The sequence below is a fragment of the Sphaerodactylus townsendi genome, unplaced genomic scaffold (assembly GCF_021028975.2).
Source record: "Sphaerodactylus townsendi isolate TG3544 unplaced genomic scaffold, MPM_Stown_v2.3 scaffold_18, whole genome shotgun sequence".
NCBI lineage: Eukaryota > Metazoa > Chordata > Lepidosauria > Squamata > Sphaerodactylidae > Sphaerodactylus > Sphaerodactylus townsendi.
In genome coordinates this window covers 1,472,243-1,492,418 of record NW_025950341.1, presented here as the reverse complement: position 1 = coordinate 1,492,418, position 20,176 = coordinate 1,472,243, and the positions used below count along the sequence as shown (strand labels likewise).

Here is a 20,176-nt window from a genome sequence, read left to right as displayed (position 1 = left end):
CACAGAGGGTCAGGAAGGACTCAAAAATCAAAGCCTGGCACTAAAAGAACATGACAAAATAGTTCACCAAGCCCAAAGGTGCTTTGGAGTTGAACTTGCCAAATAGCAACCTTCACCTCCTCCACATTCCTCAGCTTCCTTTGAAATTAGGCCATTTTTTAAAAACCATGTATGGAATAGATGTTGACTTGATGACATGGCTGGTGTGTGCTACACCTCACAGATTTTGTGTCTGTTGCTGATTCATAAGGGCACATGGAAGGCTCTAAATTCTGTCACAGTACGCTCCTCACCTTCACCTGCTTCTTTTAGAAGCTTGTGCAGCTCCTCCACGGCTTGAGAGAGTTCATTACTCTTTGTCTCCAAGTCATCGGCAGCCCCCTGCATGCAACACAATTTAACTGAGGCATCACTTTAGCAGATACTTTATTCAAAAAGCCTAAAAGCTGTACAGATAAAATCTGTCACATTAAAATAGCAAAAGTTGAGCAACTGAAGTGAGATATATTAAAGGCTTTGTATGAATTAACGGAAACAAAACTTAGAAAGCAAACACGACTTCGATCAAATGTTTTTATCTAACTGCTTTAAAATGTTTATAACTAAAATCCAAGACACAAAACTAACCAGGAGGAATCATAAATCACTAATTTACAAAGCTACAGAAACCACTCAGGAAGTGGCATGGTCCCAGTGCTGATGTAAATGCCACCTATGTTGGCATAAGGGGCACTTATGCTGGTGTTGGGAAGCCGTAAAGCAGTGTGACAACTGGGCACCAGTGCAGCTGCAGTGACGGCACTCAGAGCGGAGGAGCCTGCACCAGTGGAGGCGTTTCTGGCTTTAGTCAGCCTCCTGAGTCCTTTTGACCAAAGAATGCCACCATTTGCTGGCATGAACTTACATTGGTAAAAACAGTGGCACAGCCTATTGTACTGTACAGACCACTTGCACAGGGGAACAGGGAGCACTGATGTTGGATTGCTGGCTGAGGTACAGCAAGGGTTTTAAAAGTCAACACAGCGGCACCTTGGCTGTGCCATCCCCGGCGGCAGCACAACCACCCCCCTCCCCGAGTGCACTGCAGGAGATGCGGACCTTTGATCATTACCTTCAAAAACATTTAAAATATGACAACTTTCAGAATGAACAGGGAAGGAGCCAGGACAGAGGCTCTTGGCTTGGAGTATAGCTGGTAAAAGAAGAAAAAACTGGGTGACAGAAGCTAGTATCCATGCTCCATATAAGCATGGCCTGTTTCCAGGGAACTTCTGTAGATCTGCCATGAAGTTTCACCAAAGGAAGTACACTGAAGTGTTCCAACAAGAATGACCTATAATAAGCATTCCGGATGAAAGTAAAAAGCCCCCAAACTGTGGGGAACATCACTTTAAAAATAGAAGCAGAAAGACAGGCAAAAGTACACAGAGCACTATGGGGAGTTGAAAGATAGTTATTAGCATGCCTAGCAGAAGCCTCACTTAGACTCCTTTTAACAACTGTACCATTTAAAGAAAGCATAATAAACAATTATAGACACTAAATCACTTTTTGCAGTGTGATGTGCCCAAACAATTGTCACAAGATGCAATCTATTCATTCTTAATACAATTTTTATAACTGTATGCAATTGCACTGCAGAAGGTGGAATTGTATGATTGCTCATTCAGTGAAAAATTAAAGACCAAGCAGCACTTGTATCAGATTATAACATTTGAGGGAACAATAAAGTGCAAGTAAAGAAGAACAAAGGCTGCTACCCTTACTGAAAGCATACCTTATATAAATTGGACAGCTTGATGTGGGCATTCAGCTCATTGTGAAATCTCTCTTCCATACCAGCTTGCTGCTCTTTTGCCTGGTTAAAAAAAGTTAACACAATCTATTAATTTTTTTTACAAAACGGCAACAATCCCCACAAAAACACCTCCACAGTTTGACTGAAAGAATCAAGGAAATTTTATTTTAAAGGTGTCAGAGAGAGTAAGATGCTCTCTTTGTTAGGGCTGAACATGGTTTTGAGATTTCAGAATCAATATCTATTATCCACCATTAGGTTTCCATATACTTCTCAGATGCTGCAGTAATTGGATAGAGTCTGTTAGGAAGATGTAAAGTCTTTCTCTGAACATGACTGCTGATGCCCCACTTAGATACTCCAGGGAATTCAGATACAAATAGAAGCCATTCATATTATCAGAAAGAGGACTGAAATACTAGGGCAATCAGACCTGCTGTGCTCTACAAGGTACAGGATATGAAGGAGAGGCCAGCTCACATAAGCACGCAGTGCTGTCACACAGGCCAAAGCATGGGAAGATGTAGTTACCTCCTTCAGTTTAGCTAAAAGGTCTTCCACATGTTTCTGTAGATTTTCATTAGATTGTTTTAATCCACTGACTTGCTCCTCCAGCCTGGAAACCTAAGCAAATGAGAGACATATAAGCAAGATACCTATAGCTGGATTGAGGTTTGGAGTCATCTGTGTAATAACCGATTGTTGTGCCATATAGGAAACAATACTAAATTTCAAACTACAGAAATATTTGATTAAGCATAAAAATAAACACTCCAAAAGAGTTACCACCTAGCTACTACACACGCAAAATGAAATTCTGAGTGAGCATGCACGAATGTAAAAATTTCTAAAAACTGAAAAATTAAGGCAAATTCAGGCACTATCATCTTCATGAGATGTGTGCTGGTTGTCCGTGGGACTGCATTCCGATGGAGACCATTAACATGCGCCCAGGTATGTCCACAGCACAACCAAAGCTCCTCAGTGCCAATATCTGCCACTGCAAAAAAATATTTTCCACCACAGAGTTCCAGAAATTATTTCCGGAAAGCCAGAACACACTTCATGTTTTCCTCAGGAATGCATCACTATAAGCCATACGAAGAACTCAAAAGGAGAAAAATGTCTAGTCTAAACCAGTACTTAATTTATTGAAATGCAAGCTGGGAATTTTTGAAGAACTCTGGGAATGTGACATCCCATTTTTCTGTCCCTGCCTCATTCCCCTCCGGCCACTTTCCCACTGGCCTTCTCAACTCACCTGCACTCCACTTTCATCCCTGTTTTTCTTGCCTAACCACTCTCATAGCTTTTCATTTCTGATCTGTACAAATTCACTTGCAGGTGGACAGGAACATCCAGAGGTGGGATCCAGCAGGTTCTCACAGGTTCCCAAGAGTAGGTTACTAATTATTTGTGTGTGCCGAGAGGGGGTTACTAATTGGTGATTTTGCCAAGTGCTTTTTGCCTTAGTTACGCCCTCCTCTCAGCAGTAGCTCGCAGAACTTGAAGCAGTCTAGCAGGAGGTGCACCTGCGTGTATTCGTTTCCCGCCCAAGGACCGGCACAGCGGCTGCGTCCTTGCCACAGCTCCGCCCAGGAATGCCCCACCCCCAGCCTCCCCAGGAAATGCCTTGGCCATCACTGGCCATGCCCCACTCCAGCTCCCATTATATGCGCTATCAGCCAGTTTGAATCCCACCACCATGGGAACCTGTTACTAAAATTTTTGGATCCCACCACTGGGCACATCCACTGCTGCCTCAGCTCCTTCTCCTTCAACAACGTGCATTAGATTTTCTACCCAACTGGTTGTTTTTATCCATAAATCTATTCACTGAAGGATCTGGATTATGAGTGTTCGAAAGCAGTATAGGAATAATTTCACTAACTAAGAAGAGATTCTGTCACCTAGATTAAAATGTTTTTAGAAAAACTATCTTCGAGACATAATGCTAATTTACTGTTTTACCTCATCTTTCTTGTTCTCTAGGTTACATTTAAGTTCCAAAATTTCATTTCCTTTTTCCCGGGAAACAGCGAGGAGTTCGTCTGTTTTTGACTTCAGTTCCGTGTTCAGCCAAGTGTTCTGATTCTGCAGTAATTCCTTTTCTTGCTCCCACCTCTGCTCTCGGTACTAGAAATAAAAACACAGACTATATACAAGCAAACTTCATTTCCCAAACTTGAGTTAAAAGAATGACAGAACCAGGGGCATACATTCCAAGTCTTATTTACCTATCTGCCTACTATCTACATATCATAGACCATTCCAATGAAACTATCCTACCAAAAAAAAAAAAAACACATTACAAGAGGAAATACTCAAATTAACTCTTCCAAGAGAATACTGATGGGTTAACACTCATACACACCAAGTATATATAAGGGAAATCTATTCACAGTGGAAACCATATCTGGCCAGTATGCTTTTTTGGACTCACCTTCACAGAAAACGCTGATGTCTCAAGTTCATCCAACTTTAACTGCAGCTCTACCCTTGCAGTAGTTACTTCTTTAAGTTTCTCATTCAGATGTTTAACCTCCTCTGCAAAACATCAGAAAAATCAGAGGTGATCATAAACTATGTGCCAAAATTACTACTGTAGACATTAAAACAGATTTAAAGCAAGATCTAGCAAGTTATAACAGCATTATTTTCTGCAATATTTCAAATGCTCATTGATCTACTTCCAACTCTTATGAGAAAACACTTAAGGCTTCCCAATACCTCAGCATATCAAAACCAAATGGTAACATTTTACCAGCATGATCCAATTCACTGTTGCTCATAACAAAAATCTTGACTGTATTGTGGTCAAGTCTCTTGTGTGCTTTTCATTCATTACAGTTATCTGCAGAGGTGGAGCTACAAGGGGACCGGGGGGTGCGCGTTGCACCAGGCGCGTGCCTGGGGGGGCAATAATTTCAGGTTTGTTCATTGTATTTTTTAGTGTTGTTCAGTTTTTGGCCTGCAGGGGGCGCAGTTTTTAGGCTAGCAGCACCAAAATTTCAGGGAGTTTTCAGGGGACTCTCCTGATGATATCATGCAAGTTAGGTGAGGTTTGGTTCAGGGGGTCCAAAGTTATGGACTCCCAAAGAGGGTGCCCCCATCCCCCATTGTTTCCAATGGGAGCTAATAGGAGATGGGGGCTACACTTTTGAGATTCCATAACTTTGGACTGCCTGAACCAAACTTCACCAAACCTGGTTGGTATCATGAGGATAGTCTCCTAAAGATACCCTGAATTTTTGATGCTACTAGCCTAAAAACTGTGCCCCTTGCAGGCCTAAAACTGAAAAAAACACTAAAAATACAAAAACCACAAACGAACATGGGCCCTGCCCCCACAAAACTCAGATTTTGCACTGGGCTCCATTTTCCCTAGCTACGCCTCTGGTTATCTGAGCCCCTGGGAGTGTTCCATTACCAGAATAAATGAGAAAACTACTGTAAAGGATAGAGAAAACATGTCTTTGACAACGTTAATCACAGTTTAATGTAGATCTTTTTGGGAGACCACAAGCTGGAACGGAGTCCCTTTCCTTGCCTGAGATAAATGGGAAGTGGGCCATCTCCTGAGTAGAGAGCCATATGAATGACTAAGCACTGCTTAGCATGGTGTACAAATGATTACCAAGATTCCATACTGATAGTGGAACTTTCTTCAGCTGTTGCCATCACAGGATGGCAGACATCATTTACATCATCGGTACTTCTATGTGAGCCTGATATGCTCTCAATGTGAATGAACTGGGCTGCTTAAATTGTACACTGATCTATGATACAGAGGGGAACACTGGAAAAGGGAGGTGGAAAGGCAGTGAAGAAGGGTCAGACAACCCACTATGATAAAAGACACCCATCTAAAACTGTAATTCACAGTACAGTTGCAAACGCTACCCTGATCTCCTTCACGTGTTTCGTTTCTGAAAGTAAGACCAAAATGATAACTTCTTCAACTGCTGCACCATTGCTGCAAAAAACCACCAAAAGACTATCCTGCAAGTAGACAAGATCATCCCTCAGAAAGACTATTGTCCCAATCGCTTACCATTTAAGTGCTCCAGTTCTTGTGCCCTTCTTTCGCTTGTTCGGACCAAATCTCTTTTCTCTGCTTCCAATTCTTCTTTTGCTCTGGTTAGCTGACCCTTAAAACAAGGGGAGAAAGCAATGCTTTTACAATAGTCAAAACAGTGTATTAAAGTGGCTCTCAATCCAGGTTGATTTAGAAAACATGAATCAACAAATTACAGACAAAAAACTGTTACATACACAGTAAATGGGGTAGAGGTGGGGAATGACAATAAGATTGCTGTCCCAGACACCTCTAAGATGGTTTATTGTCAGAAAAGTCTAAATAGGTATTGTTGGTCATTTAATGTACACAAACAGATATACATCACTACACAGTTGAACAGGAATCTGTCTATTCCTAAATTCTTGGGCATTCCCACCTGCACTCTATATCCCGGGATTAGAGCATATCAATTATAGAGAGGGGTCATGCAGTGCAGCAGCAGGCATTCACGTAACTGCAACCTTGACGTTCCCATTGATATTTTCCATGAAAAGTCTTGAGGTTAATGGGATTGCTAATCCAGACATTTAAGAATGTCAGCAGAATGTTCTAAAATTCAGTTTCCATTCAAAACATGAAAAATACATACTAAAGAAATGGCAGCTCTCTCCAAGTCATCCTCTCAGATACAGACTGGAGAAGTAGTGGAGAAGAAGGTAAATAGACACAACTAAGTAATCTTCAAAGCAGATGCATAGTTTGCCTTTCAGCCTACATTCTAAAATTCTGTTAGCATTCACAACCAAAGATGACAGGAAGGAAAATAGTGTCCTACATGCATGGGAAACAAGGCTTTTTTAAAAAAAAACAAAAAACCCCCTAAACTTCTACGCAATTCAGAAAGCTTCTAGCTCCCTATGTAACTGATGAGGTTTGTACCTGCGCAGCTGCATTCTGATCCTGGCCAGTTTCCAATTCTTTGTTCTTCTCAGTCAGTGATTTTAACTGCTCATCTGAAGGGGAAAATTGAAAGACATTGTTATATTTGCATTTAAATCAGCCGGACTGTATGCAACAGCTAACATAAGCTAGTGTTTCTTCAACCTCCTAAAAGCACAAACAAAAATATGCTTGCACATGGGCAGCCATCATAGAAAGGAGACTAAGACTAGTTACCTGATTTCTCAAATCCAACCAAGCTCAGACAATGGGGATACTTGAAATTCTCAGAAGGCTCCTACCCATGATGAGATTATTCCTGACAATTTGCTTAAGCCCAAGCAGGAGACCTTCTGGCACCGATTTCCAAAAATAGATAGTTTTTAGTGCAGACGACATCTCAGTTCACCTGTTGCAGGCTTTATTGATGTTTTAGATCTTGGTTTTGTTATTTTTTTGGTTGAGAACACACACCCAAATGATTAGATCACATAGGGCTGAATCCAGGGATCCACCACAGGAGATTGTAACAGATGCAGACTGTTGCCATCCCCTGTCCCATGTTCTCCCCCGATACGCAGTGTGAATCTGGAGACAACGCTAAGCGTGGGTGAAATCCTCTCGCCTCTGTCTCACATCAGTACAGTAGGCCTTGGAGAAAAGGAAGGAGGCTAATTTCATTCTCTCTCCTTTAGTGCAGCCTCCTGACCTGCATGGCTAAATTGTTCTCATGGGTCTCACCATCTCAAGAACCAGTTTCCCCATTTGAAGGAGGAAGGAAAACACAACACAGGTTCACACTCTTAGGCTCATTCCGCACATGCAGAATAATGCACTTTCAAACTGCTTTCAGTGCTCTTTGAAGCTGTGCGGAATGGCAAAATCCACTTGCAAACAGTTGTGAAAGTGGTTTGAAAACACATTATTTTGCGTGTGCGGAAGGGGCCTTTCCATCCGTTGATTGCTGTATACAAACAACATTCACCTCTAGTTAAATGAAAACTAATGGCGAACCAAGGGGCAAATAAACCCATTTTTCACTGAAAAAAAACTCTTAATCTTTCCATGCACATTTTAAATCACAAAACAATCACACTTATTAATATTTAGCAGCCCACTTAGCATAAAGCCATACTTACTAAGCTTATTGAGCTCCTGTCGGAGATTCTGACATTCCTGTGTCTCGTTCACAAGTCTCTCCTGACTCTGGGCCAAGCGTTTTTCTACTTCAAAGTACTGTTGCTCTGCAAAACATACATCAAAATGACTTCAGAATTTAATCTCCCAATTAGCTGCACCATCCACACAGGGCAGTTCTGCAGAGGAGCTGCAAAACAGTTCCTTTTGAGGATGCAGTTTAGGTGAATGGTGTACTGATTCAGCAATTAGGGATATGTAAAGTTTTAAATACACTGAAAACACCTTTGTAAGAGAAATACATTGCAAGATCACTGCAGAGAAGTTCCCAGCTGACTGCATTTCCTACTTTGACCTACAGCCCATTTTTCTTTTTCCCCACCACTGAATGTTTTTAATATATTTAGGAAAGTTTTGACAAACTTGTTTTATACAAACTCTAAAATAATGTGAGCCTACAGCACGGTGTAATGGTTAAGATGTTATATATTACCACATTCGTTCCTTGATGTTTCTTTTATGGCTTCATATACTGAGTAGATAACTAGGCTTACCCCTGACACTTTCTGGTCCCATGGGAAACAGGACATTTCCGTTGCTCTGTGGGGGAAGGAGGCCAAGTGGCTTTATCTCTGTCTGTCGCCGACCTTGAGGTGCCTAAGCTCCGAAATAACTCTTTCTTACATTCTTTGGGAATATGGGTGGGGTGTGTGTGTCAGTTTTTGGATAGCAAAAGCCAGGTTCAGCAGAACTGGCTTGAACAAGCTGGGTGCTTTGTTGCCTTCCAATAGATGCTGCTAATCAACAATACAGAGTTTGTTTATTGATTCAAGGTCTAAGACCTAACAGTATCCTACCCTGGCATGGAATTTTTTCAGCAAAGTTTGACAAGCAATGGAGATCAAGAGTGTCAAAAACCTTTACAGGATGTATTATTTTTTAAAAATCAGATTAAAAGGTAAAGATAGTCCCTGGTGACCAATGGGATGACCTCACAACACAATCTTTACTAGGCAGATGTTCTTTATGGGGTTCTTTATGGGCCATTGCCTTTTCCAGCCATCTACACTTTACTCCCAGCAAGCCGGGTACTCAGAAGGATGGACAAGCAAGTCAACCTTGAGACAGCTACCTGAAACTGACTTCTGTCAGGATCAACTCAGGTCATGAACAGAGCATTTGACAGTAATACTGCAGCTTACCACTCTGTGCCACAGGGCTCCCTTTTTATCTTCAGCATCTCTCCTTAATGGTAAACAAGAGACACATCACTTGCCTCAACCCTCAAGAACCCCATTATCACTAATGCTGCTTCAACAATTGCCTTAAGGCAAACACCGACACAGCATACCCACAGACCCTTATGTGAGGATTTCACGTAATCACCATGACTGATCTGGCCAAAGGCAAATTCTTTGAGGATTTCACATAATCACCATGACTGATCTGGTAAAAGGCAATGTAGAAATATACTTCAACAGAAGAACTTATTATCCGATTCAGCCAGCAATTGTGAAGTTGCTACCAACATGCTTTGGACTTGTGTCACCAGTTCAACAGCACTGAGAAATGCAAATTCTTTGAAGTGTTTATGCTGCACAAGGTCTTTACAGACACTATGCCAGCAACCATGCAATAGACATGCTATTACTGGCTATTTGTTACACTAAGTCCAGATATTTTAGTGCAAGAAAGTGCTCCATTTCTCTTACACTCAAACTCCAAAATGTGTAGTTTCCAGAGATAACCCTGAGAGCAAACAATGACAGAAGATAAAACTGACACATCCAAAACAAGCAGCAATTAGGTGTCCTCAGTGACTTCTTTCCAACATCTGGTGCAACAAGATACCGGTAGGATTAAATTCCTAAGGGCAATGTTGTAGGAAAAACAAAGATTTCTATGACATCTTTGGGACACAGCACACTTTGTTGTATACCCACAATTATAAAAATAAGTACTTGGACTAAGTTTTAAGCATGATTGATTTGTTTTTAGTCTTCACTTCTTATTTCGTAGTGAAAACTGCATAGCTGCATTCCCAATGTATGATCCAACGGCTACAAGACAAAACTCAACAATAAAACTATCCCCTCAGGAATAACCTCAAGTATGTCTGAATCGGTACAGTTGGAGCCAATGATGTCTAGACTAGGGTCTGGGAGGCCTGAGTTCAAATTCCCTGTCTGCTATGATGCTACACATTGCTTAACTTAAAACCATAAATTAGAATCATGAGATGTTGTTGTGACAGACAAGAGGCTGTCCTGTCTCTGAAGGGAAAATCAGCCACTCAGATGAGTTTGTATGAGTGCTATTCCAACACAAGTTTTAATGGACATTCACCACCTTGACTGTTTAGGCTAGGACTGAAGAAAAAAAACACCAGTGGTCAAATTCCAATTATGCCCTAGCAGGGATTTCCAAACTATGGCCTGCTGGATGTTCATGGGCTACAATTCCCATCAGCCCTTGCCAGTAGGGCCAATTGGCAGAGCTGATGGGAACATAATTTGGAGACCATGGTCTAGGCCATTCACATCCTCCAGTTTCACATGACTAAATAGGAGTGTAGCGGCAGTTAAAAAAAAAAAACTAATGTTCATTCTAGCACATGGTTTTGCAAATAAAAGTTCAGATTATCTGATGAAAGGAGCATCCACCCATATTTATTCCAGCACATGGTTTTGCAAATAAAAGATCAGATAATCCGATGAAAGGAGCATCCATGCAAAGCAGCTGAACTTATAGTTGCAAGCCCAAGAAACAGACATGGGCTAGGGGGAGAGAAGTTGCAAGGAGAAGCCAGTGTAAAAACAAGAACCAAGCAAGGTGTATTCAACGCATCCAGAGTGGGAAGGACACATTCCACACAGGGCTGTTACTAGAACAGAAGTAAAACGGAAGAAAACAATGCCTGTCACCCGAGCTCCTTGGAGGCAGGACCGGATAAAAAGAAGTAGATCCTACACAAGCAACCCTTCTCGAGCTTTTCTCTTTCTGCCCACTTTCCTGTCTTACTCTTCGCCTCGGCGCAGGAGCCCGTTGAGCCTCACTCACCGCTGTCCACCTTGTACCGCTCATGCCGGGCGCGGAGCCCGTCTATCTCGCTCTGCTGATCGGCCAAGAACCTCTCCAGCTTCCCCTGCACGGCTTTGGGTAGCTTGGCCACTTCGGCCCGCTCCAAGACCTGCTGCAGCACCGCCGCCATCTTGGAGGAGGGGGACGGAAACCGCGCGCTCCCTTCGCCGATACAGGCCTGCACAGGGCAGAATTGAAAGGGGGAAGCGACTCAACAGCTGCCAGAGCGCATGAGCACAGATCAGCTGATGCAGGCGTGTGACGCTACCCTGAAAGGGAAGACAAACAAACATGCTCATTTGGTAATTTGAAGGGGAGGCGGAGCTAGACCTACCGCCATTAAAATGATGCACTGCTTCTTGCGAATACCATGTTGATTGAGTGTGCGAAATTATCATTACAAGTTTGTAATTATGAAGGAAAATGCCAAACGTAAGCAGAGGAAATGTATTTCGGAAAAAAAGGTACTTGAGACGTTGCTACATTTCTGCCACACTCAAGATGGCGAACCAAACGTGCTTGCGTTCTCGCTTGTTTACTATGTAGGGTACGTCATCGAAATGCGCCGCGTTGAGCAAGGAGAGAAGTGGCTCCCTTCAATGACGTCTGCTGGGACACATCAGCGTGCGAGAACTAAAGATGCTGAGTGAATAGGCGTGAGTGGTGTAAGTAGGTTTGGAGCAGTGGCAGTGTATGGGGAAAACTCTGCAGTTCTTTGCGCGGCCCATGGGGCTCACCTCCTTGCAAGTAAGTGTAGCATCAATCGGTTAAACTCTCAGGGGAGGTTGGAGAGGATTGGGTTAACCCTGCGCGCAGGAGAACGATGGATGTCCGACCTTCATTGTGTGTTTACATAGGAATAAGGTGGTCAGTACTGCTTCAGACTGCGGGGTAGAGGATGGCAAGTTGAATCCTCTTATGTCAAAAAGTTCCTTGCGTAGAGAGAACTGGTTTATCGGTTAGATTAGTATCCTTCTCCTTTCCGAGTTAGTTTTCTGTGTTAAAGGGATGTTTTGTAAGAAGGATCATGCAAAGGGTCACCTGTTGACTTAGGCTGAGTGACCAAGCCGTTTTGCCTAAGCATATGTAGGGTCTTAGCAGAGCAGCTTTTATCCCATGATAGTTTCCAGTGGCATACCTGCTGTTGTGTTTCTTGACTTTTGATTGCTTCTTGACACATTGCAGCGGCATGCCTTTGGCTGGACCAGAGAAGTAGAATTTTCTGATGACTTTGGGCTTTCCCTGTCACTGTGCAGGGAGCAAATGTATCCCTTTTCTTTAAAACCATATCTGAAGAATTGACACAGGTTCCTCCACTATTTTGGGGCATGGGATTCTTCAAATGAGTCCAAGAAGCACTTTTCTGGAGCAGGGACTGCATGTTTAGAAATCACTGCCTTTGGCATAGAAGGATACTGGTCTTGGAATCTTTCAGTGTCTTCTAATTTGTGTTGGTACCTGCTATACCTTGTTTCACAGAAAGATAGAACCTCAGGATTGAATTACTCCACAGCCACTTCCTGGAATTTCTTTGTATTGAAAGGAGGTGGCAGCCATTGTAGGGGACCAGGAAAAATGATGAATTTAAAAGGTTTGAGTTTTGAAAAACCCATGCTTGGAGAAGAATCACTAAGTGACCCCAAGCAGAATACAGTTAAAGCTGCTATGTTAGCCCAAAGCTAATACAGCATTGTTACCCGGGGTGGTCATTTTGGAAAAATTGGGGTACAAATTAAGGGGGAAAAAACAAATAGCTGGTGCAAATTGTCAGGGGCCACTGAGCAGAACGCAGCTAAAACCACTGTGCTATCTCAAGGAATTACAGCGATAACAAGTGGTTTTATGCATGGTGACCATTTTAACATTGGGACTTTTTTCCTACAGCCAAAGCAGACTACTTTCACTTCCTTTGAGCAATGCAGAATCATATTTTTATCATTTAAAAGGACCTGAAAACCCTTGTTATGTTTTATAGGGCTAGTTCCTGTGTAAGTGTGCATAGAAATGAAGCCTGAAAACATTGTTTGGAAAACCATAATTATGTGTCTGGAAGGGAAATTTTACCATAGTGGAGCATTGGAAACTGCGCGATTGAAAAATATTGCTTGATAAAGAAATATTGTTGGGATTGAAATGTGAGGAAACAAAAAGAGTTAGCAAGCAAGACTAGAGCGGGGATACACACAGCTTGGGTTTTACCAATGGAATATTGAATTGTTTGTGAATGTTTGCTTTATGACCCTCCAGATTATGTCTGCTGTGCAAGTATTGTTCACACTGTCCTTTTTATTCATTTTAGGTTTATAGTTTAGGTTGTTAAACAATTACAATAATGGGAAGAAGCTACTTTGTGGAAGAAACTGTTGGGCAATATCTGTCAGAGCTCACCACCAAATCGAAGCCTCTTATCACTGGCCTTTTAATAGGACAGGTAAGTGTCAGTTTTTTTTCAGCATCTGAAGGGACTGTTTTATCAGTTTTGTGTTTATTTTATTCTGATCAGGGCCTTTTCTCTTTGAGACAAAATAATGCTGCACCTGTGATTAAACTGAATTACTGCTAATTGTTTTACTGCAGGGGTGCTGTGTGGTTTCCGGGCTGTATGGCCATGTTCTATGTAAGGCCGTGTGTATGGCCGTGTTCTAGTAGAAGATGGCCAATATGTTTGGCTGTGTTCTTGTAAAAGATGTTTTACTACATCTTTGTCTTTGAAGATCTACCCAGCAACTAGTTCCGTCCTTCACAAATGCCATAATTGTGACTGGGAATTGCACAAATGAACTTTCTGCAGGATTATCTGCAGTGCAAATCCAGTTAGACGTGGGTCTGTACTTTAAAAGCAGATTTCTGTGGTTGCCAGACATACTTTTCCCATCTTCCTCTTGCATGAAGACTCTTAGCCTCCACAGATCGAGCTTGATCTTTCCACACAAAACCAGGCATCAGTAATGATCAGCCTGAGCTCCATGTAGGGCTGCCCTTGAAAATAACTCAAATGCTGCAACTGGGAAACAATGCATCTTCCCACTTTTGATTTGGGTCAGGATACCAGAATCAGGTCTATGTTGCAAGGTGTAGCCTATACAATACAATACCCTTTATTAGGCTTAAATAAGGTGTAACCTACATCTGCTGCACTGGTGAGCCAGTTTTCTTCTGGGTTGAGGTGACGATGCTGGTATTAACTTTTACAGACTTTGTTGGCTGGAAACCCATACCTGAAGGACAGTCTCTTCCCTCTATGTACACCCAGGCACTTGCTCAGATTAACCCCATAGTCACTGATGACAGTTCCCTTTTATTTCTAAATTAAAACTATGATTATGAGATAAAACATTTTCAATATCTGAAAGTTATCATCTAATCTGTAAGTGCAGGGGCATGATTGTTTATGATAGGTGTTTCTGAGGGACTGTTATTTTGCTATTGAGAAAGTTGATGTAAGCTATTCACTGATTTTTCATTGATTAATTTTATTGGGTTGTATTCTTTCACCTTGCTTGTTTTACTTAATTGATTATGTCTTCATTTGATTTGATTCCTTGTCCCTTCCTTATGATTGGCCCCCTTGTTGTACTGATGCCATCTAGTTTTTAATGTTATGTTTAGCTTTATATTGGAATGTTGAGGTATTTATGTATTTAAATTATGCGTAGTTGCTGTTGGAAGTTGCCCTGAGCCTGTCTTGTTGGGAATGGGTGGGATACAAGTCACATAAATAAACAGCATACATACTTGTTCAAAAATGAAGCCAATGATATTGGCACATTACCCTCAGAAATGAGATGCTGTGTGTGAAAAGCAGAAGTTTGACTGGGGAAATTACTCGGAGCTTATGTATATGCAGAGTAAGGTGTGCCTAAGGCTGTTGATTTCAGTGGACGTAGACATGCCTCACTTTGTGTAGAATCAGACTGTCTTGCAGATCTGCATGCCTGGATAGAAGCTAACTCAACTGGGGAAGACAGATCATCTCTATGAGGCAGCAACTGAACTTGTAGGCTATAGGAAGGGGGGGGCGGGGTTAGTGTTTGCTTGGTATCCACTGTGTGAATTGTAGGCTCAGCAGAATCCTGAACTTCTGAAAAAGGCTTTCTGCATATTTCTTGACTGAAGATCTGTATTCACGATAAACTTGTAATTTTAAAGGTGTCACTTTACCCTTCCTATTCCCAGTGTTCCCCACAAAGAGACTATGTTATCCTAGCTGTTCAGACTCCTCCGAAGGATGAAGAAAGCAAAAGCAATGCTGGTGTCAGTGCAGAGTTGTCTAACATTGATGAAGAATGGATAACAGCACATGCCAACCAGGTAATGTGTTTGGTGGCATACACAAATAATATTTTGTTATTGCTTCCTATCTGGCTTTCATGTTAAAAGACTTGATTTTAGTAAGCTGTTTACTGCCAAAGTTTAGCTAGTGTATTTGTTTAAATGTCAAACTTTACTTGTTTGTTTACTTCATTTACATGTGCCATTTCTCTCCAGTGGGGATCCCGCACAGCCTACATCTTTATCCTTGCAATAGCCTTGTGAAGTAGGTTAGACTGAGAATGTATGATGAGCCCAAGGCTTTTGTGGCACAGTATGGATTTGAAGTGGGACCTCCCATCTCCTAGTCTGACACTTTAATCAGTATCCCATGGTAGCTCTCTAAATAGCTCAGAATGACAGAAAAAGTGTTGTCTGATTTAATCCTGACAACAGTCCAATCAACTAGATTTGACTTAGAGATGTGATTTGCTTAAGGCAACTTTGTGACCTTCATGAGGACATTTTTTAAATTTATTTATTATTAGTTTTATATGTATTATTAGTTTTATACGTAATTGAAAATAGGGATGTCGCTTGTGAGGAGTAGAGAGAGTCCTCTATTTTCTAATAACAAATGATAATGATTAGCACGAGGTCACCCAACAAGTTTCCTGGGTTTCCCTGATCGTACACCAACCCTCTGACCACTAAACAATGCTGCCTCTTTCCCAAACACTTGAATAGTGTATCATACCAGCCCTATCATATCAGTAATTGGACTCCAACCTGTTTACATGTATTTTATGTTATTTAGAACTATACATGGATACAGGAAGATTTCTGTAACCAAAACTGATGGATTTTGATTCACCTCTTTTAATAGTTGATTCAATAATTGATTCAAGTGTTTATGATTTAATATAATTTTAGATTTTTTATAACGGACATTGATATTTTTATATACACATTTTTTTCTTCTTTTTAACTTTTTGGGTGTTCTGGCTTGAAATCCGCCCTTCCTTCTTTTGAGTTGTTTTCACCAACATATCTAGTCATTCTATACATGTTGCAATTACTATTTACATTAAATAGAATATCTGTGGTACCACATGGATCAGTGTGGTTCCTTCCCACTGAGCATCATAAGATTTCTGGGACTGGAAATTTCATCTTATTGGAATCCACGACTTTGTTAATTTGTGAACTAAGTTTCTTAACACCACAATGTAAGTTATTTCCTACGTGGGGAGCTGTGGTAAATGTGCATACTTTAGTTTTCTGCAACTGATGAACTGGTTTAGTGTGAGGCCATATATTTAATGTATTTAAAGTTCACCATCCTTTAACAAACTTTGGGCAATTTCAGCTTCGGGAACAACCCTGTGCGGCAGTTGAGTTTGAGTGACAGCAATATGATTATAGGTTTTCCGGGTTGGTAGCCTAGCTGCTCTGCCATTCTGAAGTTTCCTGTGGCATTTAAGTGGCCCCTGCAAGTTTGACAATTTGTCATTGCAACATCCAGTTGTAAAGAATTAACACTGCACTGCTGAACAATGTAAGGAGTTCAGAAATCAACCAGGTCATGGGTGTTAACACAAGATCTGTACTTTGTAAAATAAAAGTACAACCTTAAATTAGAACCTGTTCAGATTAATTGTATGGGTATAGGAGGAGCTATCCATTTAGGAAGGAGGGAAAATTTATACCTGTAGATCATGTATTGCTCCTTTCTACATCTAATGTCCCAGGCATAGAGATTTCAATAGTTTTACAAAATGTGTAGAAGCAGAGGAAGAGTTTGGATTTATATCCCCCCTTTTTCTCCTGCAGGAGACTCAAAGGGGCTTACAATCTTCTTCCCCCCTCACAACAAACACCCTGTGAGGTAGGTGGAGCTGAGAGAGCTCCGAGAAGCTGTGACTAGCCCAAGGTCACCCAGCTGGCGTGTGTGGGAGTGTACAGGCTAATCTGAATTCCCCAGATAAGCCTCCACAGCTCAGGCGGCAGAGCTGGGAATCAAACCCGGTTCCTCCAGATTAGATACACGAGCTCTTAACCTCCTACGCCATGTACTATTGCATATGTGGAAACATCAACCAGTGAAATATTTTTATATGTGTATCTAGAGTTTATGAGAACTGAGTAGTAAATTGCATCTGTTTTGTCTTGATAGGTATCAAGAATGCTTCCTGGAGGTCTCTCAGTTCTTGGTGTCTTTACTGTTGCAATTCCAGAGCTGTCAAAAGAAATCCAAAATACTCTGCGCAAGGTAAATAGTATCAAGTAATACAATCCTACCAAGTTGTAAAGCTAGGCTCTTCTGTGTTTGGTTAGCTGTAAGTAAGTGTACTACAACGAATGATGCGCATGATAGTATTGTTAGTGCCCTCAGAGGGGCTCCTAAAGGAAGCCATGAAGGTGTTCACTCTTTTGTAATCAAAGAATGTTGGGTGAATGAAAGGAGGTAGATAATGCATTGAAAGGAAGTAGGTGGAGCATGAAAGGAGGTAGATAGAGGAAGGGAAGAAAAATGGCTTGGTAATGAAAGGAGCTGCGACAACTTGTGGGATAGGCAGGAGAGGAAGAAGTAGTAAAGGGTCCCGAGAGAGGAGGAAAAGAAGAGGACACTGTGGGTGGGCAAAACATTTTGGAGGCAGTGTGGCTCAGTGGTAGAGTTCCTGCTTGGCATGCAGAAGATCCAGGTATCAGTCACTGGTAACCCCAGTTGAAAGATCTGGCAGTAGATGATGTAAAAGTCCTCTTTCTGAGATTTTGGTGAGCCACTGAGCAGACAATACTAATTTTGTTGTGGCCAGGGTCAGATTCAGTATAAGGCTGCTTCACGTGATACTTTGGGGGGAGCGGACTTGGAATAATAGAACTGGTAAGTTGCAAAAAGCTTTGAGAGATTTCCGTTCGGCTCGTCTAGTACGAGTTGATATTGTTTCCACACGAACAGTAGTTTCTGTTTAGGTTTCTTTCTATTTATTCATGTGCATAATTATTAATTGGTTTTGTTGACTGTCTGCATTTTTATACAAAGAAATAATGTTAGCCATCCATTAGATTAAAGAGTCATTGTAGTCTGCTGCTACTCATTTGATAATGAGAATGTGGGTGTTGAATTTAGCATCACAATTCATTTATTTTATTGTATTTATGGTCTGCTTTTCTCATCAAGATTGAAAGTGGTGGCATTGAGGCATCTGAAATAGAGGGCTGAATAATACACTTTAACAATAATTTGCAAGTAGATTTTGCCATTTCACACAGTGAAATCTAGCTACAAAGTGCATGGAAAATGGATTGGAAGTACATGATTCAACGTGTGTGAAAGTGCCCTTAGAGATGAAATTTGATGATAGCGTCACAAATGAGTCTGCTGCTATATGCACCCAGTAATCATGGGTACCTGCAACTCTTCCCTTACCCAATTTCTTTGAGACATCACAAGATTTTAAATTTTCAGGAAGAAAATACAGAGAAGTGCTGTGAGGTCTGGGAGATTTAAAGCAATGCTTCAGCTTTGGTTTAGTTTGCATGGATTGCCCAACAAGCAGAACATGGAGATTTTAATTGGTTAAGAAGAACAGTAAAAATAGAAATGTCAACATAGCCATAATATGAATAGGAGATGGTAGAACAGGTTTATTTGAAGAATGGAATGCATGTTTGATTTGTGTGCTCTGTCTGAACTCAAGGGCCTACACCATTGGAAGAAAATATTTAGTCAAGATGGGGACCCACCAATCCATATTTCTTTTTAATAGATCAGGGAGTATTAAGTCAAAACCTGGGGCTTTCCCAGATCTAAGAGTTTCACTCAATTTCCTCACTTCAGATGTTTTAATTTTTGGCCATTCAGGTACTTTATCAATGGATTAAATTGTCAATGTGTTTAGAGACAAAATTCAAAGTTCAGATGAGGGAATAGTAGAGACATTAAAAAAAATGTCATGCAGAGGCACTTAGCTGAACCAAAGGAAGGCTCAGAAGTACTGGGCACTTACTGCAGGGTACCCAGCTAATTTATAGGGAAGATTGGACCCTCTACCAAGGGTAGGGAACCTGCGGCTCTCCAGATGTTCAGGAACTACAATTCCCATCAGGCTCTGTCAGCATGGCCAATTGGCCATGCTGGTAGGGGCTGATGGGAATTGTAGTTCCTGAACATCTGGAGAGCCGCAGGTTCCCTACCCCTGCTCTAGCCCATGCTAAGAGACTTTAATCTTCTTTGGCAAAGGAGGATCCTTGTCTTCCTGGGAAGACAAAGGTAGACACTTAAGTGATGGATACTTAAAATTAATGTTGGACACTTGGCTTAATGTTCTAAGCTAGGGAGTGTCCAAAGGTAGAAGGAAGCTGACTTCATCACAGCTTCTAGACAAAATTGATGTAAATGAAGGTGGTCTTTTAGAGGAATTAGTCAGAAACCCAAAGATTGGATTAGTATTTTAGAAATTTAGCTGGCAGGAGCTCCTTGATGGAATGATATTAGCATGTTCTTTGTTTCACAGAAGCACGTAGACCAGGGCTGGAGATGGGAACTGGCCTTCCCAAGCTGGAGTTTTGTCTTCTCCTAATCTCTTTAGGAAAAGGGTAAGGCAGGTTATTTTGCAAGGCTTATTCTGGCAAGGGCTAGTCCAGAAAAGTTTTCTATCCTTATGGGGAACACTGAATCATTGCGGAGAATGGCACCCATGGCACTTCACTGCTAGGCACTTTAAGGGTTCGCAGAATGGGTGGAGACATTGAAAAGCAGTGGTTTTGTCTGGCAATACTACATACTATGCTTTGTCTGGCAATACTACCATGTCTGGCAATACTATGTACTATGCTAGGGCTAAGGCATATGCTGAATTCAGGGTTTTGGAGGTCAATATGCAGCATGACTTTATTATATTCTACTTTGATAAATTGTTACTCTGCAAGCTAACCTTGATGCC

At 41.4% G+C, this 20,176-nt stretch overlaps 2 protein-coding genes across 5 annotated transcripts in view; one reads left to right on the top strand and one right to left on the bottom strand.

Annotated features, from left to right (window-relative positions):
• Positions 1-11,328, bottom strand: part of TPR (translocated promoter region, nuclear basket protein) — a 56,899-nt gene extending 45,571 nt beyond the window's left edge. The window contains exons 1-10 of one of the 2 annotated variants that reach the window (XM_048482495.1): positions 11,311-11,328; positions 10,956-11,154; positions 7,898-8,002; positions 6,759-6,832; positions 5,853-5,949; positions 4,242-4,345; positions 3,770-3,934; positions 2,330-2,422; positions 1,778-1,858; positions 294-381 (exon numbers count right to left, since the gene is read on the bottom strand). In XM_048482495.1, coding sequence (XP_048338452.1) covers positions 294-381; positions 1,778-1,858; positions 2,330-2,422; positions 3,770-3,934; positions 4,242-4,345; positions 5,853-5,949; positions 6,759-6,832; positions 7,898-8,002; positions 10,956-11,154; positions 11,311-11,316 — 1,012 coding nt within the window. In that variant the 5' untranslated portion in view covers positions 11,317-11,328. Of the gene's footprint in view, positions 1-293; positions 382-1,777; positions 1,859-2,329; positions 2,423-3,769; positions 3,935-4,241; positions 4,346-5,852; positions 5,950-6,758; positions 6,833-7,897; positions 8,003-10,955; positions 11,155-11,310 lie in introns of those variants that run through there. The other variant, XM_048482494.1, reaches the window with a different exon arrangement.
• Positions 11,320-20,176, top strand: part of ODR4 (odr-4 GPCR localization factor homolog) — a 29,509-nt gene continuing 20,652 nt past the window's right edge. Inside the window, exons 1-5 of one of the 3 annotated variants that reach the window (XM_048482498.1) lie at positions 11,320-11,408; positions 11,523-11,723; positions 13,276-13,407; positions 15,153-15,287; positions 17,404-17,499. In XM_048482498.1, the coding sequence (XP_048338455.1) occupies positions 13,309-13,407; positions 15,153-15,287; positions 17,404-17,499 (330 nt within the window). In that variant the 5' untranslated portion in view covers positions 11,320-11,408; positions 11,523-11,723; positions 13,276-13,308. Of the gene's footprint in view, positions 11,441-11,522; positions 11,724-13,275; positions 13,408-15,152; positions 15,288-17,403; positions 17,500-20,176 lie in introns of all 3 variants that reach the window. The other 2 variants (XM_048482500.1, XM_048482497.1) reach the window with 2 other exon arrangements.